We start from the raw sequence: 21,050 nt of genomic DNA, 5'->3' as shown, positions 1-21,050 counted from the left end.
AAAAAAACAACAAAACAAAACAAGAACGAGACAAAACATCCAGTTGATTAAAGGAGGTTATTCTGGCACTGGGTTGTTCTTTCTTTCCAGAGCCACTGTAATTGCTATTGCCTGTTTTAATTTATTTATTTAGTTGTGCTATCCTGATAGCGCCCAGCATTAAAGAAAAGAATGAATGAGTGTTTAGATGTTGAATTACTTTTTTTTCAATCAGGCTAGAAACCACTTCATTATCCTTCCTTGACAATGAGAGCAGCTTTGAAGCTTTGAAAGCAGCCATTAGTACCCTTACTTAGCTTCCCTGCGATACCTATGCATTGTTTTGCCTTTGTGTGGGGTAACTTGTGAATTAGCTCAAATTGTAGAGCACTTTCTGAGGATGTAATAGGTAGGAGGCTAAGGTAGTAAGTTAAAACATTTGATATAGCGCACAATGTTTGTGAATAGGGCAGTGACCGTTCAGTGGTTTCGGTTCCGAGTCAGCGATCAGAAGATCGTGAGCTTGAAATCCCAGGACTGCCACAGCTCAGCTGTAATCTTGGACTGTAGTCTTTTCCAATAAGTGAATCGCTTCCCAAAAAAAGGGGATCCTACATTTGCCGAGACCAAATCTGTGGAGTTTATTGTTGTTTAAAATAGTGATCAGTGGGGCTCTCGAGAGGAGTAACTGAAAAGCGTTTGTCCGGTGATCGTAAGTTGGAATCTTGACAATCCCACAGTCAACCGTGGCTGGAAGTGCAAGAGAGCAAAAATTGGCCTTGATCGCTTGGTTGGACGAATGATATACCCCAGTCGTGGGTATCTGTGAGTTCATGTATTTGGAAGATGGCAGATAGTGCTTTCCTCTGAGAATGTTACTCTGAGCAGCAGTTTGAAAAGATGTGGTTGGTTGGCTTGATGTGTCTCAGAGGAAGCACTTGTTCGCCTTCACCCTTGCCGGTTGATACCTGCAGTATGAGAGCTGGGAGAGCTGGCTAGTTTGTGATAATTGTCCAAAACCAAATTACAGTCATGTGCGTTTGTCATTTGTTTGTCCACCTGGCATGTCAGACCAAATTTACTCCCCAGTACCATCATCCCTACATGATCAATTTGTCTTTGTCACCTTTGGCAAGCTGTAGCCCTTCCAACTGTTGCTCCTTTTTCCATCTCCCTCTACCTGTGCTTGACTTCTTTGCCCGGTGTATTAACAACAGTGATAATGGGTTTGCACAAGTTGTGCCATGTGTATGTGTGAGGTGTGTATGCACCCTCCTTGAGCAGCAGGGCAGTAGCCATTGTGCCTAATTGCTTCCTTCTTATGTTCCTGTTTGGCTTGCCATGCAGAGATTCAGCCACAGGGCCACAGTTGTTGCCACTGCTTATTAAGTGAAAGTGTTCAAAATGGTGTTCTTGCACACATTAGCTAGTCTGGGCTCAGAAGGTGACCTAACTATATAGTGCCAAATTTACTCTCACTGGAAATGAACTGGCCTCCATGCTGTTATACTTAACGAAAAAAGCAGTGCTTACTGAGCATACAGAGAATGTGTGTGTGCTTGTGTAAATACAGACTGGTGTGTGTAGCAGGCCCAATGTCACCTGTGCCCTGTAGGTATATAAGACTGATCTGCCTGCTCACTGGAGCTCGCAACGCACAGCATCCTAGCACCGGGCATGTACTCCCAGCACAGCTGCAGCCCCACTGGTGCGTGTTTGTGTGTGTGTGAGTATGTTTGTGTGTGTGTGTATAGCAAACCTCCAAAACTGACTCTGCTGACCTGCAATACATATGCTTACAAGAACCTGAGTAAAATGAACTTCATTTTCATTTCATTATGAATTTATGTATCCGTAGGGCTCTTGATGTTGTACTGTATACACGTGTACATTGAGGTGTCAGTTTATTAGGTACTAAATTGGTAAACTTAAACTCAGCTTCTGCATATCTCTGTAGCACTACACAAATACCTCCAGATACTGAATTAGCACCAGAGCTAGATTAGATGATCTAGCTAGCTAGTGTTATTACCAATAATCAGACATACTAGCAAGTCGGATCAGCTTAAAAACCTTTTGCACTTTGTGGTTTTCCCAGTAACATGGCAACAGAGAACGGTGAGGGAAAGGGGGGGTGTCTGTAAACAGACTAAAAAGCCATGCCATTGGCAGATTGTTGGGGGGCATGGTGGTTAGCACGTTTGCCTCACACCTCCGGGGTTGAATGTTTGAATGCTGCCTCTGCCATGTGTGTGTGGAGTTTTGCTTCCCCGTTCTTCCTCCTCCAGGCCAAAGACATGTGTCGTAGGCTGATTGGCATATCCAGAATTGTCCGTAGTGTGTAAACGGGTGTGTGATTACGCCCTGCGATGGGCTTGCCCTCCATCCAGGGTGTCCCCTGCATCCTGTCCCGAGTTCCCTGGGATAGGCTCCAGGCTCCCCTGCGACCCTGTGAAGTATAAGTGGTACCAAAAATGGATGGATGGATGTCAAATTGTTGTGGTATAAGAGGAATAAAACACTTTGTTATGTGCTGTTATTGGAAAAAGCTGGTGACAGTCACTTTGCTTCACGTTGGAAAGCATCACACCATCCCCGTTATTGTTTATTTTCCTATAGCAGTACATCCCAAACTGTTTTATTCCTTACAAAGCCTAGCCACTTCTCTGGAATCTTGCCCAAAAAGTGACTTCGTATAAAGTGTCATCATATTTACAACCTTTAACGTTAGTCGTCATCTTTAGGAAGGGGATACAGATCGGAAGGCACCTCACATCCCCATGTTCTAATAAGCTGCTCTAATAAACCTTTGAGAGAACCAGTTTCATTGCAATGACTCAAACGATACCAAGATTTTCATCATCTCTAACTAGTTGTGAATGAACTTTTAAGTTTTAAGCGGCAGTATCCAGTATTGGTAGTCGCTGAGGTGAAAACCAGATAAAAGCGGATCAGATAGAAGAACTAGAAGTTGTCTTACACAAATTATTCCACAAAACTTATCAAGTGTATCTTGCCAATGAGAGCAATTAGAAGATGGGTGAACCTAATAAACTGTTTCATCGATGCAACTCATAGCACAGAATTTCGCTCTGCCTCTTTGTTCTCGGTTTAATCGGATTCAAAGCGAACACCAAGGTCAGCGATGAGTGCTCTCACATTCTCTCTCTCTCTCTCTTGGATCCTCATCTCCACAGCGACGACTTCACCTCAAGCCGTTCTCTCTCTCTTTTTTTTTTTTAAATACTTGATTTATCAGAAATATGTTATTCACCTTGAGTTTTGGAGAGCATTTCCTATCTTCACTCTTAAAATGAGTGATTCTTCGGAGAAGTGGTTTTGTTCTGGGCTCGTGTGTGCATGCTACGTTCATGTGCGATTTGTGTCAGGGGATGTGCGTAAATATTACCATTATTCATCCTCTGTGTGTTGCTGCCTCAGTGTGAAACATCTACAATGCTTCTTAGTGATACCTGGAGAGAAAACACACACACATTCTAGTTGAGTCAGGTTGAACCAGGTCAGTGTCTTCGCTTGCCTTAGCTGTGTCTTAACAAGACCATCTTTCTAGAAGAAACTCCTTTCCAGTGCAGTAATGAAGACGACTTCTTAGGGACTTAGGACTGGAGCTTCCCTCATCCGCCTGTCATCTTTGACCCTTCTATCCTCTCCTCTCCATTATGGCTGACCCTCGGATTTCACCTCCTCGACCTTTTCTCTCCTTTCTTCTCTCAACACGTCGTTAGTGTGATGTAATGCCGTTGCCAGTGCATACCTGAGATCAGGAAGATAAAAGGACAATGACAGAGCCTCTGAAAGTGCAGTCGGAGAGCCGTTACAGGCGTTATAGAGACAGCTGAGGGACACACCCAGGCAGAATGATTAGTGTCCTGCAGTTTCCACTGGGATTTACTTGCTCCATTACTCGCTCTAGTGCAGCTCTGAGAGGCATTACGGATATTGACTGCGGCTAAATGTTCACCATTTTTTAATAACCGCCCTTGTGTGTGGCACTCGAGTGAGAAAATGGTGCAAATGGCAAGCGGGATCATTATACTGTTGGATTATTTCTTGTGCTGATGATAGCGTCAATTCATTTGTGTAGTGGTGAATAAGGCCTGTCTGATTCAACGATAGTCACAGATACTGATTTTATAGAGCTAAAACTGTGTATGTAGTCAGAAATTAGGAAAAAAAAAAAAACAACAACAACAACAGTGTTTTCTGGGTTGTTCTAAATGGTGTTGTTAAAGAGGTGGTGTCTAACAGTTGATTGTGGAACTCGATAGTGTTACCTGTCTTGGGCTTGAAACCACATGTCAATGGTCTAAGCCTCGTCATAAACTCAGGTGAAATTCTACTCGGGCTTGTCTTGGTCTTGGTCTACGAAGACTCTGAATATGTTTTTTCAACACCGCCAAGACAATAACATAATTTCCATGAACAAGTACTTGCTCCTGTTGTAATGTTTCCATTGCAAAGCAGGGCACAATCACACACACACACACGCTACAAACAATTTAGAGATGATAATCAGCCTGCAAGGCATGTCTTTGGCCTGGGGGAGATAACCCTCCAGCACGGGGAGAACATGCAAATTCCACGCACACCGGGAGGAGGCAGGAATCGATCCCCCAACTCCGGAGGTGTGAGGCAAAATGTACTAACCACTAAGCCAGTGTGCTCCCCTGGAGTTATATAACACAGCTATATTTAATCGCAAAAGGTAGTATGCACCCATGTCCTATATATGTCCTGTGTACTTATTTGTACAAAATGATAATACAGAATTACGTAGGTTATTGTAATTACTTCAATGGAAATTTCATGTTAAGTTAGAATGATTCTACAACCAGCAAATTAACTGGTCTCTGTCTCGACATCTTTGTCTTGCCCCACTGTCATACTTGGTCTTTACTCGGACTCCATTGGTTATGGTCTTGGTCTTGACTCGGACTCCATTGGCTATGGTCTTCATCTTGACTTCGACTCCATTGGCTATGGTCTTGGTCTTCACTCGGACTCCATTGGCTATGGTCTTGGTCTTGAATCGGTCTCGGATAAGGTGGTCTTGAACCCAACACTAGAACTCGACAACTCCAAAAATAAATTACTGTAATGTACACAATAACATGCCAATAGTAAAGACACCCACGTGTTCACAGCCTCAGAATTAGCATGCCTACCTCAAAAACAAATAAACAGTATTAAAAACAATACACTGTAACTTTTGGTGTAGTATGTCTACGTACTATAAATACACTCCAGCATTCACTAAAATACTATTATTTAACCTCCTTGAATGACATTTTATTGTGCTAAAATGTAGTTTCAATAATATTGGATGTTTTGTGTATATTCATGACATCTAATCTCAATTAAGTCCATTTCGGTTCCAGACTGTAACAAAACAATGTGTGTAAAAGTTCAAGGAGAGTGAATACTCATGCTGTTTCCTTTTAGTAGCGCTTACTTTTCCAGCCCTTTCCCAACTTTTTTGAGACATGTTGCGGCCATCAAATTCAAAATTCCTTTTTTTTTTCCCTTAAAATGGTACATTTCCTCAGTTTAAACATTTATTATGTTTTCTATGTTCTATTGCGAATGGCATATGAGATTTATGAGATTTGCAAATTGTTTTTTATTTACATTTTACACAGCATCCCAAATCGGGGTTGTAGTATGCCAAGCATCAAAATACAAAGAAATGGAAAAACTACAGCACCATAGATTCTGCTCTAGCATGTCTAACGAAAAAAACACATGAATGTATAGGAAAACTACCTTAACTTCAGAATATCTACCATGAAAATACCAATACATGGGTAAACTACTAAATTCCTATCAGCTTGTGGCAGGCAAAACAATGTCTTATACTCTGGAAAATGCTGGAAACAAAATCGAATTACGACTCAAAATTGTGATGAATATGGTCAGCTACACCCTCCTTTCTCTGTCTCTCTGTCTCTCTCTCTTCACTGTCTGTCCACTGTCTTTGAGTTTGAGACCTCTTAATCTCTGCCATCTGCGGATCATGGCACCCGCCGTGGTCTGTTTGGCATCCAAACCCCCACACACATACACACACTGGCTGTCTGGCATTTGCATGTCGCAAGAGAAGGCTGCCATCTGTGTGTGTTTGTGTCTTGTATATGCACGTGTGAAAGACATAGAGTGGGGAAATGGCAGCTCTGGTAAGAGACTACAGTTCTCTTGGGGTCTGTCCTCGTGTCCTGGAGTGGTTGTGTCATTGTGCAGTGCACCACTCACCTCGGAAATCGCTCCTCTTGCTGACAGCTCCTTCAGCTTCAGAATGCTTAACTACCCTACAAACACGCAGTGTGTTGGTGTGTGTATGTGTGTGCGCGAGTGACTTCGACTGTGAGTGTGTTCTGTAAAGCAGCTTAGAAACCCTGGATTTTGGTAAGCACTCTCAAAGTAATTATAGCATACAAACATTACCTCTCTTCTCCCCCACACTCTCTCGCTCGCTCTCTCGCACTCCCTAACACTGTATTCCTCTCCCTCGCTTTAGAGTCTGATGATATTGTTTTTTTCCAGATTCTCTTAGATGAATTCACACAAAGCTCCAAGTTCTCAGAGATACTTTGAAGTTTCCGCATGACACATTGCGTAGCCCGGCGGAAGTTCTGCAGACATTTCCGATTGGTCATTACTTTTCTTCAACCAGCGGATGACTTTTACCTCTAAATTTAGATCTCGGACAGTCTACTCGGAGGCCTTGAGGGCTGAGTGTTTTAGCTTTTCTTTCCTTTCTTATGTGAAAGATTCATGGTCACACAGGTGAGTTAAGTCACCATTCCATTCAAAATAAAATAATTGCATGCACTGTAGAAATAGAGGTGATTGCCTCTGTTGGTTGCACATACAGTTAAAGCAAGACTGAATCTGGAGCATGTAAAATGTAAAATAATACAATTTAACAAGTTAGCTTCAGAAGCTGTACACCGATCAGCCAGAACATTAAAACCACCTGCCTAATATTGTGTAGGCCCTCGTTGTGCAGCCAAAACAGCTCTGACTTACACAAGACCTCTGAAGGTGTGCTGTCGTATCTGGCACCAAGACATTAGCAGCGGATCCTTTAAGTCCTGTAAGTTGTGAGGCGGGACCTCCGTGGATTGGACTCGTTTGTCCAGTACATCCTACAGATGCTCGATCAGATTGAGATCTGGGGAATTTGAAGGCCGAGTCAACACCTTGAAGTCTTTGTCATGTTCTTCAAACCATTCCTGAACCCTTTTCCTGCTGAAAGAGGCCACTGCCATTAGTGAATTGCACTGCCATGAAGAGGTGTACTTGGTCTGCAACAATGTTTAAGTAGGTGGTACGTGTCAAAGTAACATCCACATGAATGCCAGGACCCAAGGTTTCCAGCAGAACATTGGCCAGAGCATCACACTACCTCCACCAGCTTGCCTTCGTCCCCTAGTGCATCCTTGTGCCATCAACAAGCCCTGGGCACCCATCACCCTGTCGCTGGTTCAAAGGTTGTCCTTCTTTGGACCACTTTTTGCAGGTACTACCCACTACATACCAGGAACACTTGCTGCCTAATATATTGCACCGCTTGACAACGAGATAATCAACGTTATTCACTTCACATGTCAGCAGTTTTAAAGGTTATGGCTGACTGGTGTATATAGCTACTATTGTTTATCATGGAAACACATGCCCACAAGTGGCAAAAGTACAGCAGTGGTCGCTACACGGCCACAAGAAACAAATGCTATTGTGACTGTAGTGTTCGCTAACCTGGTTCGGTTCCATGCCAACTCCAGTATCACCAATCTTGAAGTGGTTTTTCACAGCTGAATTGGCTCTTGAGAATTTGTCCAGAGTTTCTACTTCAGTACTGAAAAGAATTCAAGCACTGTGCTGTTCTGTGTGAAAAACTGCTAAAATGATTCAAAGATGAGTTCACCTAAACACAGACCACGTTCATGAGTAAAGTTTGACATTTAATCAGAACCACTTGTTTATCATTCGATAAAGAACACTGGATAAGTTTCAGAGAGCCACCTACTTACATGTGTTACGCTGTTTCACGCCAACCTTGTCCATGTTTTTTTGGTAATTTAATTGGTGGCATACTTCAGTGGCATTTGTTTCTGATAATGGCTGCCAACCCATAGTGGTGCTTCCTCTGTGGAGCTGAAGCTAACTGTTAATGCTGATCACTTAGGTAATTTAAAGTCCACATGAGAGCCGTGATTTGATTCTGCATGTTGACGCATTACCTTGTGAAACAGGAAGTCAGTGGGAAGGTGTCCTGAAGTGATTGATTTACATAATAGCCATTACTGTTCGAGATATACCAATCTGCCAGTTTTGATCTAAATTTGATTGTGTGTGCGTGCGAGAGAGAGAGAGAGAGAGAGAGAGAGAGAGAGAGAGAGAGTGAGAGAGAGAGAGAGAGAGAGAGAGAGAGAGAGAGAGAGAGAAATCATCAATTACACTTTGACAATTACAAATAGAGGTAGTAAGATAATAAGATAATAACAGATAACCTGAAAACCTATGAATGCATGTAGATGCTTGTGAGACTGTATGGATTTGTCTCTGTGTGTGTGTGTGTGTGTGTGTGTGTGTGTGTGTGTGTGTGTGTGTGTGTGTGTGTGTGTTTCTACCCAGACCTGTGTCTATACATGTCACACAGTCTCCTTGTCCCTGGCATATCTAATGAAGGCAGCTTGACCAATTAAACTGTAAACAACGGTCTGGTTCAGGTCATTAGCGCTGTATCATGTCACATTAAAGTCCCAAATGAACATCACTCTGATAGTGCGAAGCTAGCTGCTAATGCTAATCACAAATGCTAGTCTTGAGGTGAAAGATTTACGATGTGCCACTGACACTCTTAATGCATTCTAACAGAGGCCAAGCCTATTATCTACTACTCAGACTAGCAACATTAGCAATAGTAGCAATGTTAGCAATAATTCAAGTGAAGTATTAACGCTCGAAGTGCTTGTCTCAGTTAGGCCTATTAGGTATTCAGATTAGCTTGCAGTGCTGAAGCTATGTGCTAATGCTAATGTCAGTCCTGAGGTGAAGGGTTTAGAGTCTGACACTGACAGAGATGGAAGCAGCTTTATCATTTTTCCCCCTCCTCACACACATGTTTGTATTACTTTCCTTGGGAGGACCTTCCACTGGCAATTATTAATGCAGTTAATTACTGCTATGATACATCTAAATCTATACTTATCCATAACCTTAATATCTCAAAGGAAATGCTCTTTTTAGTCTTTTAGACACAATTCTTCAAATAGTTAGCTAGCATGGGCCAAATGTAGTATCTACTACCCAGACTTCTAATTACTGTTAGGAACATTATCAATATTAGCAGCAATACCAATTATTATAAGTGCTTACCTCCCATATGCCTATTTGGTATTCAGGTTAGCTTTTGTGACTGAAAGTCTCCTTGTAATATGCTAATCCTGCGTCCTGACCTCCCCCTCGGCAGAGTAAAGCTTCGCCTCGTATGTCACAGCCTACTGCTGCCATCTTCCAGTGTTTAGGGCCACATGTCAAACAGAAGAAACGATAGCCATGTAACCTAGGAATGGAGCCGAGCTCTGAAAATGCATTCCAGCCAGAAGGTAATTGACCTAATTTAGTCCACATGTGGAGCCTCTGGATGTTGACCTGGAGCTCAGTGGAATTGGGAGAATTGCAATCTAGGTCCTGTCTCCTCCATGTATCATTCTATATGAGCTGACAGCGGATCGTTTTAACTATCCTGTAGAAGTGTGCCCCCACTGACGGGTGACTCATTCAAGCTGGCATGCAACACTGAAATGAAATCCAGCTCTGTAATAACCTAGAACTGGTTTATTCTAGAAAACAGTGCTGTACACTAATGCTGGTGTAAATTGGTTAATATTGGTGTTTATTTTGACGGTGATAGTTGGTTTTCGATTTCGAGAATTGGTGTTTGTTGGTCGATGATGACTGTTAAATGCATGTTTTTAATGGTCGATATTGGTCCTGGTTGGTAAATTTTGTTTTTGATTTGCAAACGTTTGTGTTTGATGGCGAACACTGACGATTAATGGTGACTATAGGTATTTGGTGGTTGTTATGCTTCGACATTTGGTGGTGAATGTTGTTTGATTGTGAGTATTGGTGTTTTGTGGCGATTCTTGACTATTGCTATTGAATGTAGGTGTTTGATGGTTGACTTTGATGTCTGATGATAATATTAGGGTTTTGGTGGTAAATATAGGTGTGTAATGGATGCAATGTTCTAGAAAATGTTTGTGATTGATAGTGAATATTGGTGTTTCTTGGTGAATATTGGTATTTGTTGTTAGCGATGAATGCTTTATGTGGTGATTGATTAGGAATCTTGGGGATTCATTTCAAATATTGCGATCTGTAAGTTTGTTCCATGTTTTGTTAGTGAAAGAATTGAAAACCCTTGCCCTGTCTTCTCCATGTATCGAACTATATGAGCTGACAGGGAATCATTTTATGCTGTGGAAGTGTGGCCCCACTGACGGGTGAGTCATTCAAGCTGACATGCAACACTGACATGATCCAGATCCAGCTCTGGAATACCCAAGAATGGTTGTATTGACTGACAAAAAAGGACCTCCTGCACTGTTGGTGGCAAAATTTAAATGCTAATGGCGTTAGACTGGTCCTCCTTCATGTGGCGAGTCATTAAAACTGACAAGGCCTGCTTGCACTGCAATGAGGGCTTCCTAGCAGTGAAAGAAGTGTGTCTTAATTTCATTGCTGCTGGAAGAAGACGAGAAGTAGGCATAATTAAAGCGAGGTTGAAGCTTCAAATTTGCTAGAATGAAGCTTTGGCTTGCGACTGGAATATGGCATTGCAGAATGATGTGGCATAATTGGTGTTCCTTGTCAGTTCTTATAATCGGATTTTTTAAAAAGGTTATCATGCTAACTAAAGAAGAAAATAAGAACGATGTCATGGAAGTGAGAGCGAAAGACTTGAGGGTTCTATAAAACAACATTTTTTATTTTATTTTTTTAAATTTTGGATGATGGAGAAAGCTGAAGAGTTTGCTTCTAACCTTTGTTAAAACTAGTTTGATGGAGTGTTTTTGGTCAGAAATCAAAGGTAGGAATTGGAAATTCCTTTCCAGTATAAAATTTCTATCTATCCTTCTAAAGGGCTGTTTGGTTTACTTCTTGGGGGACCATTAAATATTCTCAGTAGAACCCTATATCAATATGTTTACCATTCAGTGTTCCAAGTAAAACCCTTCAGGGAAGCCAAGAACTAGCCAAAGAACCCTCGAGGAACCCATGCTGAAGTAGCATAATGAGAGCCAGAAAGCATCAATTGAAATGATGTAGGATGAGTTGTTTGAAAAGTTTGTGATGCATTATGGTACAGTGGAAAAATAGCTTTAATGGTGTTTACTAAGGGTTTTTAATATGAAATAGAAATTGCAGAAATTTGTTTCCTAGGTTGAAGGGTCTTCTGTAGATTACTCATTAAGAATCCATTTGCCTCGGCTAATCTTTCTTCAAGCATATGGATACGTTCCACAACTCGGCTTGCTCTCCCTATGTCTTTCTCACTCGTTATGTATTAACGAACTCTCCCTCCGTAGCTGTTCTTTTACTGCTTGCATATGGTCACCAGACAGATGGAAGTGCCATAATTATCACTTTCCAGAGACAAACGTGTGAATGTCATGTCTAGTAGGGGGAATTACAGTGTGCAGGAGTCTCTCGTACTCTCTCACACACACCTCTTCTGCATTAACTGTAATGCTCCTTATGCTTATACACACATTCAGTAAACATGCTCATGTTTCTTACTTCGCATCACTGGCTAAGCCCAATTTCCTGTGTTTGCCCCCCCCCCCCCCCCCCCCCCCACACACACACTTTGTTTGCTTAATTGTCTCATTCAGTCATTTTTTTTTGATTAGCTTCTTTAACATATCCATTATTTTTATGTGCAGCACGATGGATATGTGTGTCTGTGTGGAGTGTGTATGCAAGCGAGGCACTGGCTCTGGGCCCTTGTGCCTCTTCAGTGCAGTTCTGTGAAGTTCGAAGTGTTTGAAAAGTGAAATGGACCCGGAGGTTCAACAAAATGGGTCAGGGGCTTTGCAGATCTGACAGAGTAACTAAAGCTCTGAGCGTACCAGCACAAAAGTTCTCCACCGAACATCAACAAATCTAAAGACTGTGTTTGAGTGCTGCACCTAGGGATGGGTACCGTTACGGTTTTAGCGGTATTACTACTCTTACCGATACTGCTTATCGATCCGGTACTTTAACGGTATCTTTTAGGAAAAAAGAAACAAATTGAGAACAGAATTACCATTTGCTTTTTTAAAATTATTATTATTATTATTGTTATTATTATTATTATTTTAATAAAATGTTTATTATTATGCATCTATTTGTACATGCACCAGTGTGGAGACATTTTTTAAAAGTGTTTAAGATGTATATACTGCAGAAAAAAATACTCTAAAGATGTATATGTAGTAGTTTATATGTTATATTTGTAAAGTAACTGAAAGCGATGTGCATTTAATAGCCTAAATCTTTACATACCGATTTATTTCTTTATTTGGGATTTTAAAAACAAGTAGAAAATACGTTGAATGCGTAATGTCGTTTCACCCGAATGAAATCAACATCATTTCGGCGTAAGGTAAACAAACCAATTATTTTAAACGGCGTGTACAACGTCGATTCAACCTGACTTTAATGAGCGAAAAGATGTCGGGTCAAAGTCTGAGGTGAACATTGTCTCGATACCGCGAGAGACTTCAATGAGTGTATGCTTTGATTATACGTCATTGTTATTTGTGAAGAGTGCTAGCATACGCACCTGATGTAGACGGGGCAACCTGAGACGAGCTAGCTAGGCAGCGGACAATTTAGCATTTCTCTGTCTGCACATAACGCATGTTTGAAAGCTGCTTGTTGTGAGAACGAGAGATCTCACTTCTGGATTGCGGATAACAAAAATGCAGACGAACGTCTTAATATTAACGCAAATTGGAAATGGTTGGTGAGATAAAATATGCATGATAACGTTTGTTTAGCAATAATAAATAGGAAATATGATTAAAATATAGTCATTACTTAAGTAAAGAAAGCAGAACCGATAGCGTCAGAGATTATCAACACTACGGTCTTTCATAATTTAGCACCGGGGCCAGTTTGATACCGGGTTTCAGTATCCAACCCTCGCTGCACCTGAGTGTGATCAGTGAAAAGTTTTTAAAATTCTTTCCCATTTTCACACTGGGTTATTTGGCTTGTCATTTTTACTGCATTTTATTTATTTATTTATTTATTTTAAAATGGAAAACTGACAGTATTCTAATCTTAGTATATGGGGTTCATCCTTTACAACATCAAGAAAATCCGACCCTACATCACCAAACAGGCTACACAGATACTAGTCCAGGCTCTTGTTATCTCTAAACTGGACTACTGCAACTCACTGCTTTCAGGCCTCCCAGCCGCTCCATCAAACCTCTTAAGATGATTCAGAATGCTGCAGCGTGCCTCGTCTTCAGCCAGTCCAAGAGAACCCATGTCACACCCCTCTTCATCTCCCTCCACTGGCTTCCTGTAGCTGCCCGCATCAAGTTCAAGGCCTTGATGCTCACCTACAAGACCTTGTCAGGAACAGCACCCTCCTACCGCAACTCTCTCCTGAAGGCCTACGTTCCCTCTCGCAATCTGCGATCGATTAGTGACCGACGTTTAGCAGTTCCAACTCAGCATGGCGCAAGGTCCCTTTCCAAAACCTTCACACTAACTGTTCCTCAGTGGTGGAATGCACTTCCAATCTCAATCCGGACCGCCGAATCTCTCACCATCTTCAAAAAACAGCTAAAGACCCACCTCTTCCATGAACACCTAACCAACTCATAATAAAAAAATAAAAATAAAAAATAAAAATGCACTTACACCTCTACTCTGCACTTTGCTTCTTCTGGAATTCAATTAATAGATCTTGTATGGTAGCACTTCTTGTATTGTTCTCTGCTTGATATCGCTTTGCTTGTATCTTTCTCATTTGTAAGTCTCTTTGGATAAAAGCGTCTGCTAAGTGAATAAATGTAAATAAATGTAGTATATGTGGGTGAATGACGGTGTTTACTTGGTAAATGTTGGTTTTGAAATGTAAACGTAGGGGATTCACACGTGATGGTTCTGATGGTGAACATCAATGTTTGATGGCGAATGTTAACTATTTCTAGTAAATGTAGGTATTTGATGGTTGATGTATTTTGTTTTTCGATAGTGAATGTTGGTGTATGGTGTTTTTGGTGATGTTTTTCGAGTGTTTCATTGTGAATGTTGGTGTTTAATGGTGGTAGTTGTGTTTTTTTTAAAATTTTTTTATTGGGAGCATTGGTGTATTTGAAGAAGAATGTTGACTCCTGATGGTAAATGTAGGTGTTTGGTAGTGATAGTTGTTTTATTGATTGTGAGCATTGGTGATTGATGGCGAACTTTGACTGTTGATGGTAAATGTACTGTAAGTATTTGGTGGTTGATGTGTGAATATTGGATTGTGGTGGTGAATAGTGGTGTTTGATGGTGATCTCTGGTGTTTGATGGTAAGTATTGGTGGTTGATGGTAAATATCAATGACAGATGGTTGATGCTGGTGATTGAATATGAATGCTGGTAAGTACTGGTGTTAGTAGTGTTGGTGTTTGAAGAATGCTGCTATTATTTAATTTTGGGGTTTGATGGTATGTGTTGGTGTTTGGTGGTGAATTTTGGCATTAGATAGTTCATTTTATTGTTTTGTAGAGAATGCTAGACATCCAGCCATGTAGATTTGATCTTGCCCCCCTTTTGAACCATTATTCCCCCACTCTCTGTCTTTCTCTTTTTCTAAACCCCCCCCCCCCCCCCCCCCCTTCTGTCTGTCTCAATTAGATTCTCAGTGCAGCCTTATAAAATGCTGCTGGCAAAATTAATTTCAGCTCCTTATTTTGCAATTACTCTGTCTGTATGTGGGTGTACTGTATGTGTGGGTTATGTGGGAGGTTTGTGTGTCTCTTATGGTGTGTTTTATTTCTAGGACATGGGTGGTCGGCAGTGATATTAGCCATAGGATCAGAACAGGTAGAATTTGCATTCCAATATACTTCACCGCAGTGTTGTTTGATTTATAATGTTTGTGCTATACACCTAATACAACTGTAAGAGAAGCTTCAAAACGTGACGCATAATTAATCTACCACTGTGTCGAGTAAATACACAGAACTCAAAATTAATGACACCCTGTGGTCCCAGGCACTATGCTTCCAGCATATCCTTCCTCTCACAAATCCCACACCTTTAATAGTTCAACCTAAGTACGGTAATAGCTATTGGAACAAAGTATGCCGAGGTCTATTCCAGTAAAAAGAATGGAGAATCAAAGGGAGACGTGAAGAGCCGTCATCACCTCTGTGATGCGAGTAAAAGTCCTAAGCTGGGAAACAAATTCTGCCAGACTATATTGTTCAGCCAAACAGCAGCTGGTTATTATGTTAACATTAACGTCAGTGCGCTGGCCAGGTCGCCTACAGTGACCGTTGTGATTGACAGTAGCCTAAAGCTTTGTGCTGGCCTGAAGTGATTTGTTCTTTCACAATTTCTAATTCATAAAATGAGGGAAAAAAAGTAGTACTTTGGAACGGTCAAGGTTGTTTCAAGATGATTGAAATTGCTGTCCCGGGGGATTTTGGGACAACGGTTCAAAAAGTTCATTTGAAGCCACCGTTTGAATTTTTTTTTTTACCCGACCACATGTGGTAAGCGCGGTTACCATGGATACACCCACTGCTCCGCAATTAACCGTGACCCTTCGTGACAGCCATGTTTGACAACCTGGTAGGACTTGCTCAGTGTACATGACTTAACACGCTCTGATTGTTGTCTGGTTACAGCACGTTTTCACTATGAATGACTTTGCTGCTATTCCTCAAGGTCATGCATGCCAATACTGCTATATGTTTCATGGTCCTTCATTTAAAAACGGTGCTTCACCTGTCTTTCCCTGGATGTAGGATCTGAGCGCATGACACACATTTGTACCAAACAGAAAGAAGCACCGAAAAATAAGGGTTGCATGTGTGTGAGGAAATGGACAGGAAAAGAAACAGTGAGGCAGGAGGGGTATTTGTTGAAGACATTTTTCCCTCCAGTTTGCTTTGTTCTTGAGGCAATGTTGAGCATTCTTATCGATTTGTTAGCCTAACTAGAGTTCCTCTGTGTGTATGTGTGTGTGTGTGTGTGTGTGTGTTTATACTGAACATGTTGTAGCTGTCTCTCTCTTTGGGTGTATATGTGTGCTGTTTGTGAAGTCAACTGGTAGCAGGCCCATGTAGAAACCTGTCAAGTCTAATTGAATAGCTGATGGCTGACGGTCTCTCTCTCTCACACTCTCCCTCCCGCTGTGTATCTGTCTCTCCCTCGCTCTCTCTGTCTCTCTCATTTTCCTCTCGCAGCCTTAGAGACTGTGATGAGATGCGACTCAGGATGCAGTCGTGTTCCAAATACAAACATATATCTATTTACTTCTTGTTAGTCCTCCAGCAACCTCAGCTGACTCCATACCTAACTGCTAATTCTCCTCCCTTTCTTCCTCCACAGAGTCGTCGCCCTCGGTTCACGTCTTCATGGACACCACCACCACCAGGACGACCACCCGCCCAACTACACTGTCCACCGCCACCACCTCTACCACTACAACCACCACATCTAGCACTACCAGATCTCCGACTCTGAGCGTGTTCACTCCGAGGGCGCACACCACCACTGTTGAGGTCCGTCCTCCAGGCAGCTCCGGGCCCCTTTCCAGCACACGCCCGCCACCCTCCTCCGTCCTGCCCAACAATGCTGCAGAGTTCTGTAACCCTACTGTGGAGGCGGAGCTTACCTGGCCCAAAACTCGTCAAGGCCTCACCGCTACACAGCCATGCCCCTTCAGAACAACAGGTAACAAATGCCATGTATAATAAATTAACTAATACAATCATAATAGGGATTAACTGTTACTTGTTCATGGTTAGCCAGCTTGACAGACAGATTGATCATTTTCTCTCATAGTGCGTGTGTTTGATATTATAATAATGTTTTTTTTTTTTTTTCTGGCTTTTTCCAATCTATTATATTACTAACCACAAGATCACATTATCTTGTTAATGTAGTGTGCATTTTTGTTTTATCTTAGTGACCCCACCTCCCTAATATTCAGCCCAGATGTATTGGATACATTTTTAATCTCAGTAGGTACAGTTAATGACTCGGTAAAACACATATAAAAACTTAAGCTCATAAAAAAAATAAATAAAAAAAAGAAGCCGAAAAGGAACAACCGATGCCCAGGAAACATTAATGCACACACAAGGACACAATAGCGGAGAGATAGAGGAAAAGAGGACATGAAAGACATTTAATCAAAAAGCTTTAGTATGAATCTGTTTAAATCCAGAGACGAAGTGAAGAGAGGGATTTTCTTTAATCAGTACTTCAGTTTGGTGGACATTGATGTGCTGTGGGAAGAAGATACAAGCTGCTGAGTCAGCTAGTCCAGGGTTAATTCAAGTGCACACACACACACATACACACACACACACACACACACACACGCACACGCACACACACACACACACAAACACCTACAGCAAACATAACCCTAAGAGATTCACAAACTGAATTTCCCAGGAAATACTTGTGTCAAGCAGCAATAACATCTAATGTTTTCTTGTAAATAAATGAATACACCGATCAGCCATAACATTAAAACCACGGCCAGTTGACGTGTATAGCATTGATTATCTCGTAACAGTGGCACCTGTTAAGGGGTGGGATATATTAGGCAGCAAGTGAACAGTCAGTTCTTGAAGCTAGAAAGCTGGGCAGGTGTAAGAATCTGAGCGACTTTGACAAGGGCCAAATTGTGACGGCTGGACGACTGGATCAGAGCATCTCCAAAACAACAGGTATACAGTGGTTCGTACCCACCAAAAGTGGTCCAAGGAAGGCAAACCAGTGAACCGGTGACAGGGTGATGGGCACCCAATCCTCACCAATGCGCGTAGGGGACGAAGGCTTGCCCGTCTGCTCTGATCCCACAGAAGAGCTACTGTAGCATGAATAGCTGAAAAGGTTAATGGTGACTATGATAGAAAGGTGTCAGAACACACAGTGCGTCACAGCTTGCTGCATATGGGGCTGCGTAACCATTGTGCCCATTCTGACCCCTGTCCACCACCGAAAGCACCTACAATGGGTACATGAACATCAGAACTGGACCATGAACCACTGGAAGAAGGTGGCCTGGTCTGATGAATCATGTTTTCTTTTACATCATGTGGATGTCCGGGTGCATGTGTGCGTCGCTTACCTGGGGACGAGATGGCACCAGGATGCACTATGGGAAGAAGGCAAGCTGGTGGAGGTAGTGTGATGATCTGGGGCAATGTTCTGCTGGGAAACTTTGGATCCTGACATTCATGTGGATGTTACTTTGACACGTACCACCTACCTAAACATTGTTGCAGACCAAGTACACCTCTTCATGGCAACAGTATTCCCTAATGACTGTGACAGCAGCATAATTTGCCCTGTCACACTGCAAAAACTGTTCAGGAATCGTTTGAGGAACATGACAAAGAGTTCAGGGTGTTGACTTGGACTCCAAATTCCCCAGATCTCAATCCAATCGAGCATCTGTAGGATGTGCTGGACAAACAAGTCCAATCCATGGAGGCCCCACCTCACAACTTACAGTACTTAAAGGATCTGTTGCTAGCGTCTTGGTGCCAGAAACTACAGCACACCTTAAGAGGTCTTATGGAGTCCATGCCTCGACGGGTCAGAGCTGTTTTGGCAGCTATATTCTATATTTCATTTGTACAGATTTTAATATACAGGTATGTGTGTTATTAACGTTCGTTCTCCTGATAAGCCTGTGGACTACTCTGTAGGCAGTTTGTCCTTGAATTCCACATCGCTGTAGTATCTTATTATATTGAATAATAAATATTCCCACAGTGCAACCATCCAGCCTTGATTTTCCACTCGACTAGAAAAAATAAATCTGAATGTTGTGTGACCCCAAAACAGAAATGAGTGATTTTATTTTATTTTATTTCATGATTAAGAGGTCAGGAAAATAGAAAGGCTGCAAAAAAAAACCCCTGGTGTGAGTGTGAATTAAACACAGAATGAAACACAACAGAGCGTGCAGTTGTCTGAAAATAATGAACAGCGTTGATGCACGTCCCAAAATGTTTTATAGCTCGTATAACACCTCAATGTACATTATATTAAATAATGACGTGTCGTGCTTTTTTCTTTGTTACGTTTCGTATTGTAGAACGTCTGCGATACAAATTAGCTGCCGTTTTCACTTAGTGTACAAGTCCTGCAAGTTGTTACTTTAGAAACGCGAACATATTTGAACGAGCGAACTGTCGGAGCTGCTATGCAAAAATAATCATCAACAGCTTCTGACAAAGCCCCAACTTCCTGTGTGACATTGGCTTGTGAGTGTTTAGTTTGAGCAGTTTGAGCTGCTTCCTTTTCCGTCCTCACGTTCCTGTGCCAGGTGAATTTGATTTGCGCTGCATTATTAGACTGCTCTAACACTTCTGGAACTTTCTGAATAGAGTGTGAGGGCTTTGAGTGGAGCTTACTCAAACGTTAGTGTAACATGTCTGGTAGTGTGCATGCTGTCATGTTTTGTGTGTGTGTGTGTGTGTGTGTGTGTGTGTGTGTGTGTGTGTGTGTGTGTGTGTGGTTGTTGCTCCTATTATTACTCATGCCATTCATTAGCGAATCAGTGGTGCATATGGGTCGGCTGGGACGCTGCGTGTGCTGAGATAACGAGAAGCACCATTCAAAGCATCAGAGCCGGGAGATCTCCAGCCACGCTCAGTCACAAGTGTGTGTGTGTGTGTGTGTGTGTGTGTGTGTGTGTGTGTGTGTGTGTGTATGTCTCGCTCTGTCATATACACATTCTCCTTCATCTCTCTGTCTTTCTTCTCTGTACTTCTGCAGCACTTTATTCTGCCTCTTGTGTTCTGTCTTCTACCCTTTCGCTTTCGTCTATCACCTCATCCCTGCCCTCGCTGTCTTTCTATCCTCCACTACTTTCTTACTCACTTTTTCAGTCTCGCTTTTCACCTTCGTCTCTCTCTGTCTCTCTCGCTCTGCTTTCCTCTTTATCTGCACGAAGCTAAAGAGAGTCTCGGGTAGAGGGAAATGAAGTGTCAGTCAAACTTTATATCAGTTTAATGTTGTCACAGTTTCTCTCCTTCCCTTCCGCCATGCTGTTCCTTTACACCGATTTGTTTCTGCATTTTTTTCCCCTCCATGACTGGGGATTAGTTTGCATGATTAGCCGCTTCCACGGGATTGCGAAGATGTACTGCTCGGTTTGGAGAACAGAATTGGACCCGAGCAATCTGCCAAACCTCATTCAATTCACCTCAATTCAATTCAATTTTTATTTGTATAGTGCTTTTAACAATGGACATTGTCTCAAAGCAAAACATATAAACACAGGATACAGATTTTAAGCGTGTGGATTTATCCCTATTGAGCGAGCCGGTGGCAAAGGTGGTGAGGAAAAACTCCCTAAGATGATACGAGGAAGAAACCTTGAGAGGAACCAGACTCAGAAGGGAACCCGTCCTCATCTGGGTAACAACGGATATGCAAACTTGCACCAATTAGATCTATCTGACTATTGGATGCATAAGTATTCACCCCCCTTTGTCAGTACTCAGAAGGACCACCTTTGACTGCAACTAAGTCTCTATCACCTTTGCACATCTGGATCCTCATACGTTTGCCCATTTGTCAAGCTCTGTAAGACTCATGGTGACCAAGAATGTTCAAGTCTTGCCACGTATTCTCAGTCAGATCGAAATTAAGGCTTTGCCTGGCCAATTCTAAGACGTTCGGGTTCTTGGTTTCGAACCGCTCCAGTGTAGGTAAGGCAGTGTTCTTAGGATTGTTGAACGTCCTGCTGAAAGTTGAACGTCCCTCCCAGTCTCAAGTCTCTTGCAAAC

The 21,050-nt window shown here is 42.1% G+C and overlaps 1 protein-coding gene across 12 annotated transcripts in view; it reads left to right on the top strand.

Moving 5' to 3' along the window:
• LOC108260972 (adhesion G protein-coupled receptor L3) overlaps window positions 1-21,050 on the top strand; it is a 338,157-nt gene that overhangs the window by 218,841 nt on the left and 98,266 nt on the right. For all 12 annotated transcript variants that reach the window (XM_047152306.2, XM_017461737.3, XM_017461736.3 and 9 more), the window contains one exon: window positions 16,621-16,965. In XM_047152306.2, coding sequence (XP_047008262.1) covers window positions 16,621-16,965 — 345 coding nt within the window. The remainder of the gene's footprint in view (window positions 1-16,620; window positions 16,966-21,050) is intronic.

Source organism: Ictalurus punctatus, chromosome 29 (genome assembly GCF_001660625.3).
Source record: "Ictalurus punctatus breed USDA103 chromosome 29, Coco_2.0, whole genome shotgun sequence".
Lineage (NCBI taxonomy): Eukaryota > Metazoa > Chordata > Actinopteri > Siluriformes > Ictaluridae > Ictalurus > Ictalurus punctatus.
Note: the sequence above shows the minus strand (reverse complement) of the source record. Positions and strands in the feature narration are given on the sequence as shown.